The sequence below is a fragment of the Malus sylvestris genome, chromosome 10, assembly GCF_916048215.2.
Source record: "Malus sylvestris chromosome 10, drMalSylv7.2, whole genome shotgun sequence".
NCBI lineage: Eukaryota > Viridiplantae > Streptophyta > Magnoliopsida > Rosales > Rosaceae > Malus > Malus sylvestris.
Window position 1 is genome coordinate 34964353 of NC_062269.1, and position 11744 is coordinate 34976096.

Here is an 11744-nt window from a genome sequence, read left to right on the forward strand (position 1 = left end):
ATTGTTCAGTCTCCAATCACCGGTCTTATCTCTACCATTTCTACGTCCGTTACAGTCAAGCTTGATGATTCTAACTACTTAACCTGGAGTTTTCAGATTAAACTTCTCTTGGAAAGTCATGGTATTCTGGGGTTTGTTGATGGATCACGAAAATGTCCTCCAAGATTTGATAAGGATGCTACAACTGAAGGGATTGAAACAGATGATTATCTTGTATGGAAGATGCATGATCGTGCTCTTATGCAATTAATCATTGCCACTTTGTCTACAACTGCAATGTCCTGTATAATTGGGAGTAACAGTTCTCATGAAATGTGGGTTAATCTTGCTGAGCGATTCTCGACAGTCACAAAAGCTACAATCTTTCAGATGGAAACTGGGCTCCAAAACATTAAAAAAGGGTCTGAATCTGTCTCTGTGTATTTGCAAAAGATCAAAGATGCGAGAGATCATCTTGTTGTTGTAGGAGTCATTTTTTATGATGATGATATCATCATTCTTGCCCTGAAAGGTCTTCCTGCAGAATTTAATACCTTCAGGTGTGCTATAAGAGGCAGAGAAACTGGCATTTCCCTAAAAGACTTCCGGTCTCAATTGTTAGCTGAAGAAACTACAATTGGTCAATATTTTGAGTCTTCCCCATCCTTTAGTGCTGCAATGGTTGCTGGTACCAACACCGACAAAGGGAAAGCTCTAGTTCTTGATCAAGATTCTTCTCATTCTGTTGAGTTTGGTTCTAGCTCTGGCATCAATGATCAACCATACAAGAACAATGGTGGTGGTTCCCGTTCCCCTGGTTATAATTCTGGTGGGCAGTATTATACCAATGGGAGTCCATCCAGCAATTTTGGAAGTAATCCTCAGAGTTCTTACCACTATGGCGGTTACAAGGGTAACAACTTCAGAGGCAAAGGAAGAGGAAGGTCATATCAGTCTGGTTCCCGATCTTATAATCATTCACCAAATCCAAGTCCTGGAATTCTTGGTGCTCCAAGACCATTTCAGTCTCATTGTCCAGATCATCCATCTGAAATACCAACCTGTCAAATATGCAACAAAAAAGGGCATGTTGCAGCTGACTGCTTTCAGCGACATAGTACACCGGTCTCCGCTTCTCATTCTCCGATTCAATGCCAAATTTGCTGGAAGTTTGGTCATTCCGCTATTCAATGCTATCATCGAGGAAATTTTGCTTATCAAGGACGGCCACTAACCCCAAATCTCTCTGCAATGCATGTTCAGCATCAACCATCTGCCCCTGAAGAACAATTCTGGGTTGCAGACACGGGTGCAACATCTCACATGACCTCTGACCTAGCTAACTTGGAGTTGGCACAACCATATCACGGCAATGACACGATTACCACTGCAAGTGGTGCAGGTTTACCCATTTCTCACATAGGCTCTTCCAAATTGCATACTTCCTCTCATACTCTTGTGTTGCAGAATGTTTTACATGTTCCAAAGCTATCTCAGCCTTTACTATCAATTTACCAACTCTGTAAGGATAATAGATGCCGATTCATATGTGATGATGTTTCTTTTTGGGTTCAGGACAAATTCACAGGGAAAATCCTTCTCAAGGGGCTGTGTATGGCTGGTTATTATCCTATACCTTTCCACATTACTCCGAAGCTGCCATCTGCATCATCTCAGTTTCACAAATGCTTTCTTGCACAACCTGTTAGTACAAGTCTATGGCATCAAAGGCTAGGACACCCATCTAATGCAATCACTTCTGCCATACTACATCTGCATCAAGTTTCTGCATCTTTAGACACTTGTAAAACAGTTTGTACACCATGTCTAGAAGGGAAATTTACCAAGTTGCCTTTTTCTTTTCCCACAAATAAATATGTACATCCCCTAGAAATCATCCATAGTGATGTATGGGGCTCTGCTCCTCTCTTATCATATGAAGGGTTTCGATACTATGTAACCTTCATAGACGAATGTACACGATTTACATGGATTTTTCCTTTGAAATATAAATCAGAAGTGTTTGCTATATTTGTCAAGTTTCATGCGTTTGTGTGCACCCAATTTTCTGCCAAAGTTAAAATTTTACAAAGTGATGGTGGAGGAGAGTATATTAGCTCTCAATTTCAACATTTTCTCACCACCAATGGTATCCTTCATCACAAATCCTGCCCACACACTCCTGAACAGAATGGATTAGCTGAACGAAAACATAGGCACATTGTAGAAACTGCCATTACTCTACTTCAAACTGCTAAGTTACCTAATCTCTTCTGGTTTCATGCTTCCACTGCAGTATATCTAATCAATCGTTTGCCCTGTGTCATTCTTAAAATGCAGTCTCCTTATCAACTGTTATATGGTCATCTTCCACACCTTAGTCATTTAAAATTTTTTGGATGTGCATGTTTTCCTCTATTGAAACCATATAACACTTCCAAATTACAACAAAAAACAACTACTTGTGTGTTTCTAGGCTATGCAGGCGATTATAAAGGTTTCTTATGTTTAAATCTTGCTCAAAACAAAATGTACATATCAAGACATGTGCTTTTTGATGAATCCAACTTTCCATATGAAAAGTTTTCTGTTTTTGTCCAAACCTCACCTTTGGTAATATCATCTCCATCATTGCATCCTTCTCCATCATTACCATGCATTACATTGACTAATCAAGTCACAACATCACTTCATAATCATGCATCCTCATCTCATAATACAGATTCAATACGTTCTGCATCTAGTATTCCAGATTCCTTGCCTGCATCTAGTGCCTCAGATTCCTTGGCTGCATCTAGTGCCTCAGATTTCTTGGCTGCATCTAGTGCTTCTGATTCCTTGGAAACACATACATCTGTCCCACATTTGAATTCATCTCCCTCTCCAAGTGTTGACATACCAGGTACCATGCCTACACAGTATCCCATCCCTGTGGATCCTGATTTCCAACCCGATCATCTTGCTGTTGTTCTCTCATTACCAATGAATGTGCATCCTATGGTAACACGTTCCAAGAATGGTATTGTCAAACTGAAGGCTTTTTCAGCTAGCATTGGCTCTCAGTCACCTGTCTCCGAGCCAAAGACATTCAAGGCCGCTTCTAAAGTTGTAGAATGGCAAAGTGCAATGCAGGAAGAGATCGATGCCCTTCATTCTCAACAAACATGGTCCCTAGTTCCTCTTCCACGTGACAAGAACTTGGTTGGATGTAAATGGGTATATAGAATCAAGAAGAATGCCAATGGCACTGTGGCATGATATAAAGCCCGGCTTGTAGCCAAAGGGTACAGTCAAGAAGAGGGTGTCGACTACGGTGAAACATTCAGTCCGGTGGTTAAACCTACAACCATTCGTCTTATTCTTGCCTTGGCATCACAGTTCCACTGGCAACTCTGGCAACTTGATGTCAAAAATGCCTTCTTACATGGCGTTTTACAAGAAGACGTGTACATGGAACAACCTCCCAGATTTCTCAGCACCCAGTATCCATCTAATTATGTCTGTAAGCTTCACAAGTCACTTTACGGGTTAAAACAAGCTCCAAGAGCGTGGAATGACAGATTTACAAGTTTTCTACCAGCCTTGGGATTTCAGTCTTCACATGCCGATCCATCGCTTTTTGTTCAATCCTCTCAACAAGGCATTGTTGTCTTACTGCTTTATGTTGATGATGTTATTTTAACTGGAAGTTCTTTTCAGTTAATAGCTCAGGTCATCAAAGCTCTTACTACCGAATTTGAAATGAAGGATTTAGGTGATCTACATTATTTCTTGGGGCTGCAAATTAGTCACACTGCAGAGGGTTTATTTGTTTCCCAATCCAAATACATCAGTGAGTTAGTTGCCAAGGTGGATTTACAGGCATGTAAACCTTGTGCTACTCCCTGTTTACCATGTCATCGACTCTTAAAAGATGATGGCAAGCCGTATCACAGTCCCGATCAATACAGAAGTATCGTGGGAGCTCTTCAATATCTCACATTTACAAGGCCTGACATAGCCTTCTTCGTGAATCAAGCCTGCCAGTTCATGCATAATCCTATGGAGTCCCATGTCATTGTAGTCAAGCGGATCATCCGCTATCTTAAGGGCACACCAGATTATGGGTTACATTTTAAACCTGGACCCCTATCTCTTCTATCCTATAGTGATGCCGACTGGGCTGGGGATCCAAATGATCGACGTTCCACCTCTGGATTTATCGTTTTTCTTGGATCCAATCCTATTTCTTGGTCCTCAAAGAAGCAGTATACAGTCTCTCGATCATCCACAGAAGCTGAGTATCGAGCTCTTGCTATCACAGCTGCTGAACTATCCTGGATTCGACAGTTGCTTTGTGATTTACATATTCTCTCTCACGCCCCCATGATTCACTGCGATAACATTTCCGCCATTGCTCTTTCCACAAATCCTGTGTTTCATGCGAAGTCTAAACACATTGAGATTGACTATCATTTTGTTTGTGAAAAGGTGACAAGAGGAGATCTTCACGTTCAACATGTTTCTTCTGCTGATCAGTTTGCTGATATTTTCACAAAGGGTTTATCTGCACCCTTGTTTCACCATCACTAAATCTCAGTTTCTTCGACTATCTTCATTGGAGCTACTGCTTCAATCTTCACAAGATACACGTACAAATAGGGTTTACAGTTTAGGATCAGAAGAAATTAAGTTCACTCTTTTTGCTACTTCATTTATTAAAATCCTATTTATTTTTAATTTTTTATTAAAGTCTTTGGATATTAATAACATCATTAATTATTTGAATAATAAAATATTTTTATTTTTAAATATATTCCTTTAGTGTTAAAAATGTTACAATTAGTATATTTATATTTATGGCTAAATTTTTTATCATATATTTTTATTTTTAGTTTGTACCAATTTTTTTTTTCATTTTTAATTTGTACCCATATATTAGTTTCTTTTTGTGCCCATATTTTTTAAAGTTTTATTTGTGTTTGTACCCATGTGTATACTGTCACGTAACATTGTATATTTAATTAATGATAGAAAAATTACATATGGTATATTTATGTTTTATGCCTAAACTTTGAATCATATATTTTTATTTTTATTTTGTACCCACCTTTAATTTGCAACATTTTTTTTAATTTGTAATATTTTCTTTTTAGTTTTATTTTGTACCCATGTATTAATTTCTTTTAGCGCCTATATTTTTTTTTAAATTCATTTGTACTCAGAATTTTTTAATCTTTTATCTGTACCCTAATTTATTTATAATGTACCTATTCTTCTTTATTAATGTACCACTTTGTTATATGTGAAATGTATCAATTTTTTAATGTTTTGCCATTTATTATTTCTTATTTTTACATAGTTTTTATCCATTTATTCAATCAAAATGTTTGAATTTTTTTATTGTAGCCGCTTCTAATAGTATTATATTGAGGGATTTTAAATTTATAGGTTTATAAATCTCATAAAATATCAAACAATTAATGTCAAAACTATAAAAATATAAATATGAATTGTAATATAATGAGGTGTACAAAGTCAAGGGACATTGGTCAAACTTTGAATATCATTAAGGTTTTAGTCAAAGAATATTAAAGATTAGGAACTGCATTCAAAGTATCCATTATGATTAACTAAAAAAATACAGGGAATATTATAAGTTACAGGATTAGCGGGTGACTAATATAAAAACCATATGCATGTGATGAATGAATTTATTTGAATTGTACGTGTGGTGTGGGGATTGTGTATAACCCTAGTCATGTGCCCATAATAAAAATTAATAAAAAAATAAACTCAGAGCTTCTACCCCATATATCTTGTGTATCAAGCTGCACTGCTAGTGTATCAGCTGTAGCTGAGACACATCTTGGGTATATTTGTTTTAACAATTGTAGCTTCTATTATGCATGTTGAATTTCCTGCTTGCTACGAAGGGACAACAGAGGCGTTGTTCGAAAAAAAAAACTTTTTGTTTCTTATGTATCAGTACTGATGCTGTGAAAGCTTACCAACAAAACCAACAACAATTCATTTTTCTCGTTGTTATTGTGTTATTGTATATTTCACACATGTTGGATCGAAAGGTCATTTGCTTTGTTACTCTAAAAAATGAATGGCCCATAGTTGATAAGAGCAATCTTCGAGATATAACTAAAATCTCTCGGAGGACCGAATACATCATGACTTAGCGGAAGTGACGGTTCCGCTTGTTTTTTACGCTATTTAGTTTATGATACCGGAGTTTTCTACAAGTGTAGTTGTATCAATGGACTTCTGGGATGTGCCTGAAGACTAATTCGATATCCTCTCAATTTGTCCTAGTGTTGATAGACTTATTTTAGGGATTACAGGCTTCAATATCTATTCCGGTGCACATTTGCTGTGTTAAAGCGGATGATATTCATCTGAGGGCTTGCTATATGTGCAGTTGTCCACAGAGTGAGCTGGCCTAGCCAATACATTGTAGGTGGACTCTATGCCCTAAATATGCTTTTGTATTTTAGGAATTAGAATACAAAATTGCTCTCATTTACAAAGAAAGCGTGGGTCTATCATGTACTAATTTTGTATTATACTTTTATTATACCTTAATTAATACTAATGTACTTGTAGAATTATCATAAAGACAAGCCGAATGCTCACTTCCAACAACACCGACATTGTTCCCAACTTGGTAATTCTCACCTGCATAATTCGTCAGGTGTGGGGTTTTATCACAAAAGGCATCAGTATTAGTTGGAGTGGGGTTAAGATATTTAAACTCTTCTTTGTTTCTTTCTCTAGCCGATGTGGGATTTCAACATGCCCCTTCAAGTGGGACCCAATTAGTAGGTCACATATAGGAGATCCATAAATCGGCAACCACGTGGAGTCAAGGGGACTCACCCTACACGCGGGCCAACCCACCATCATCGTGTGGGGCCAAGGGGACCCACCCATCACGTGGTAGTATGGGCCCGCTCCCTGACTCTGATACCATAGGGAATTATCAGAGATACGGGCCAAAGGCCTACTTCCAACAACATCGATATTGTTCTCAACTTGGTAATTATCACTGCACAATCCGTCAGGTGTGGAGTTTTATCACAAAAGACGTTTAGTTGAAGTGGGGTTGAAATATTTAAACTCTTCTTTGTTTCTTTCTCTAGCAGATGTGGGATTTCAACAGTACTTTCCTGTTTCAACCCTAAGGAATACATTTCTATCTTGCATGAAATGCATTGTATTAACAATTATTTGTTAAGCAAATGAGCAATGGGAATGACCACTTTGACTTGACAATCGGGAATCAATAAGGATTCATTCTTTGAAGTTGATATATCAACGCCAATGGACACACATGTATTATATATACACATATGATATATAAATATAAGTACTAATTTCATTTTGATCTTTTTGTCAAATACTAATAGCTTCCACGTCTTTCTCCAGTACCCTCAACTTCAACTTTGCGATGTCCAAAAACTATTTAACCATAAAAAGATATATAGTACCCTAAAAGACTCAAACTAATAATACAACTATTTCAATCTCATCGACCTGTTTAATTTGTTGTTTGTTAGTTAGTGATCGATGATTTTCATATTGATCCAACCTTTTATTTTTTGTTTATCGTAACTTCCACGAATGCATTTAGATAATGGAGAAAGCATGACGATATCCATGGAATCAGAATTAAGCTCCAGATACATATGAGTTAGAAATGGGACAATATTTTACACACATTTTTAACACACGTTTTTGTGAGATCCATTCCGTAATATATTTTCATTATCCAACCGTTTATCTTTTACGTCTTTACTCAAAGATATTGTCTACCAAAATCACTCAAATCCAAAGTCATATGACCGTTGGATTAGATTTATAACATAGCACACCCCACCTCACCAAAAGCCAACATTAAGTTTGTGATTGTGGCATCAAAGGCATCATTAAGGAGAAGAGATACCACTTCACCATAAAAGAGTCCGTGATAAAAAGCTTAACTATATAAGAATTTCTGTATATAATTAGGTAATGTCTGTCATCTACTTCTCACTAAAATAGACAAAAATGTTATCTTCTTAACTTCTTCTGAGAAAATATTGGTTAAGAAAGACGAGGTTGAATTCATTAGTATGAATAGTACATATTTTTAAGATAATATATCCCAATGGAGGAATGAACATATCTTATTTCTTATAATTTCTTAATCTTTTTTTTTCTTTTCAGTAATATAATTTTTTAATCTTCATTTGTCGATCATTTCTACAAATAGATTATTTAAATTAGAAATTATTTCGGTAAACCAAATGTAATCAATTAAATAAATAGGTAGTTCATCATAAATAATTGAAGATTGTTATTTAGTATTCACACCGTCAATTATTTTATACATTTGGATGCATAAACAATCTCCGGTTTGAATGATTTTTTTTGTAGATGATATTTATATGAATATTAATAAATTGAATGGTTCGGGTTATAATATTAAAATTAATGCACTGAATATATGTTATTTGCAAGAAATGAGATATGTGTCTTCCCTTATGAGAAGATGCAAATATTATCTTTTCTTTTTTATGTAAACAGAAACAATACACCCAAGCGTTTGTTTGGTTTTAATAAAAAAGTTACAACTTTGCATTGAATTAATTTTTTTTTACAAGAAACGACAGTTTGATATTTCAAAGATCATTCAAAACAAATACAAAGGTGCCAATAGGGTATATTGTTCCAGTGATCAAGAGAAATGATTTGGAGTGAATTTGCTCAAACAGACAACTCAAGTAAAACCCTAAACACAAAAACCACAAATGCCACCCATACTAATATATTATTTGTCACAAAATAATACACACAACAAATATGTATCGGTGACTACAAGAAGTCATCACTAAATAACGAGTTCACATAAAATCATCACAAAAGAATGAGGTCACATAAAATCATCATTTTAAACGAGATCACATAGCTCATCCCAAGGTGAAAACAATATACATTGAATTGTTACTTTCATCCTAAACTACTGAAAGGTAAAAGGAATCAATAATATTCCATGTCGACATGCGATGCCAATGCTAACTTGATCTTTTCTCTTCTTTTTTATTTTATTTTTATTTTTATTTTTATATCTATACTTTTTTTTATCCTCCTTTTCTTTTATGTTTTATCAAATGAATCTTTACTAATATAAGGATCAAGAATGCACATATGATAGGCATATAACATGTAACTAAGAGGTCACTAGCTAAAAGAAAAATAAAATTTAAGTTACTTAACAATTATAAATTCATCAGAAATAGGTATAACATTGAGGACTAAAACCTTACAAGTCATATAAATATCGCAAAGACACCATGAGAAAAAAAAAATGCACCGTTAAAGGAAGCAAAATAGTGAACGATCTGATTATGATATGATTTGGAGTAATTGTTCATAGTATATCTCAATGATCCATCTTGAGGGGGAGTGTTAAAGGAAGCAAAATAATAATGATATGATTTGGAATAATTGTAGGATTAAATAGTCAATGATCCATCTTGGAGTGATTGTAGGAATACATTGTAACTAGCATAGAATTAGCTTCAGTTTACCTAGAATAAGTTCACAACTCTTGTATAAATCCATACCTCTGTACATCTTCAATTATGAAATACAGACATATATATTCACCAACAATTTTATACACATCCTCGGATGATCTTGAAATCATCGAAAAGGAAGAATCGTTATGAATCACCTCCAAAAAACATTAAACTTCATTCTCATATATAATTATTTTATGCACACAAAATCACAAGAAACACAAAAACCCATTGCCTCACTTCTGAAAAACGTCCTTCACTTAAATAATTGAGCAAAAGGTGTACCCACTATAAAGACTCACGACGGAGCGGGAGATCGGCACAACCACAATGACATTTCTCACTAAAGAGAAAGAGCTACCACAACGAAGAGATGGTGACTACTTCATTTCTTAATATTAAAAGTAGTAAATCTAACACGTGCACCTCTTGATTTTACCGTTGGTTTCTTTAATTTTAACAAGGTGTCACAAGAAGAATCATGGATAGGTAGACCCAACCCATCGAGGATGATTAGCTTTGGTCGCTTTCTCCAGCAGCATACATATCTCTATGCATCATTCCTGACTGTTGGATTTTTTGATCGCCGGGTCCGTCACATTTTAACGACATCGATATTATTCTCAACAGTGACAAAGCTAGATAGGGACAAGGGGGTGGCCGCCCCTCCGCTCGCCGGAAAACAAGGCCAGGAGTGAGTCCTAAGCTCCTTTGGTTTGGCCGGAAATTAGGAATGGTGGTGCTGCGCAGCTCGCCCTGGGCGCAGGGTTTGTCTTCATGAAAAAATAATAATTTTTTAAGTAAACACTATAGTTTTACTTCTCCATTTTTAAAATAAAAAATTAAAGTATTGTGGGGGGACCAATCATTGCCCCGTTCCTCCCCAATCCCCATCACCACCACTTTACCAAACATGCAAATACCCAATCCTTCCCAATTTTAGGTAAATTTTTATTTTCCAAATTTATATTATTTTAAATCCTAATTGATTATTTAATACGAATTTTGTTTAATTGGTATAGAATTATAGAGTAATATCCTAATATGATTATTGGCTATTGATTATTGAAATGAATTCTATGATTATTGATGAATGAAATTATTGTTTAGAATAAAACTTGAATTCTTAATTATTAACTAATCAATTGAATTATTAACAAATGTATACGATTATTCATATTTATTAATTGAATTGTTGTTCTGATCAGTTATTAGTCATATTAGTATAGTCTACTCAAGGATTAAGAATCTAAGATTTTTTTTTCCCATTATACAATTGCGAATGGATCAATGGTTGAGTGATAATATAATTGTTTGCATTGAGAGAAATGTATTTGCTTTTATTGATAGTGAGCATGTAACAGCCCGTCCCTAAAAATTATGATTTTTATAATTTTAATAAGTGAGTTTACAAAAATGCCCTTTGAGGCAAAGTGTTGACTTTTGTTGACTATTGTGTCATGTCACATAAGGTTCGTTTTCTTGGTAAATTGCCACATCCCGGGCTCGACTCTACCGTTGCATAATATTGTCCGCTTTGTGCCTCGACCACGCCCTCATGGTTTTGTTTCTAGGAACTCACACGAGAACTTCCCAGTGGGTCACCCTTCATGGGATTGTTCTCACGTGAACTCGCTTAACTTCGAAGTTCTGATGGAACCCGAAGCCAGTGAGCCTTAACATCCCACATCACCCAGGGGTGTGGATCCTGTAAGCCTTATATGTATATTCTCATCTCTACCTAGCACGAGACCTTTTGGGAGCTTATTGGCTTCGGGTTCTGTAGGAACTCTGAAGTTAAGAGAGTTCGCGCGAGAGCAATTCCATGATGGGTGAGTCACTGGGAAGTTCTCGTGTGAGTTCCTAGAAACAAAACCGTGAGGGTGTGGTCGGGACCCAAAGTGGACAATATCGTGCTATGGTGGAGTCGAGCCCGGGCCTGGATGTGATAATTTGGTATTAAAGCCAATCCTTGGCCGGAAGTGTGCCGACAAGGACCTCGGGCCCCTAAGGGGGGTGGATTGTAACATCTCACATTGCCCAGGGATGTGAATTCTGTAAGCCTTATATGTATATTCTCATCTCTACCTAGCACGAGGCATTTTGGGAGCTCACTGGCTTCTGGTTCCGTAAGAACTCCGAAGTTAAGCGAGTTCATGTGAGAGCAATCCCATGATGGGTGACCCACTGGGAAGTTCTCGTGTGAGTTCCCAG

General features: G+C 36.2%; 2 protein-coding genes across 2 annotated transcripts; both read left to right on the forward strand.

Moving 5' to 3' along the window:
- The first annotated feature begins 568 nt into the window (after window positions 1-568).
- Window positions 569-1739, forward strand: LOC126587451 (uncharacterized). Its single transcript, XM_050252525.1, has 2 exons — window positions 569-1381; window positions 1555-1739. Exons 1-2 carry the CDS (start codon window positions 658-660, stop codon window positions 1686-1688), a joined length of 858 nt encoding a protein of 285 aa, XP_050108482.1. The 5' UTR covers window positions 569-657; the 3' UTR covers window positions 1689-1739.
- Window positions 1740-3429: 1690 nt separating this feature from the next.
- Window positions 3430-4551, forward strand: LOC126584508 (uncharacterized mitochondrial protein AtMg00810-like). Its single transcript, XM_050248865.1, has one exon. The coding sequence runs from the start codon at window positions 3430-3432 to the stop codon at window positions 4549-4551; it is 1122 nt and encodes a 373-aa protein (XP_050104822.1).
- The last annotated feature ends 7193 nt before the right edge of the window (window positions 4552-11744 follow it).

Bases quoted from the DNA above. Each gene is read 5' to 3' on its own strand.
- LOC126587451 (XM_050252525.1), top strand. From the start codon at position 658: ATGGTTGCTGGTACCAACACCGACAAAGGGAAAGCTCTAGTTCTTGAT. The intron at 1,382-1,554 runs GTTTACCCATTT...TTTTGGGTTCAG, and splicing joins TACCACTGCAAGTGGTGCAG to GACAAATTCACAGGGAAAAT.
- LOC126584508 (XM_050248865.1), top strand. From the start codon at position 3,430: ATGGAACAACCTCCCAGATTTCTCAGCACCCAGTATCCATCTAATTAT.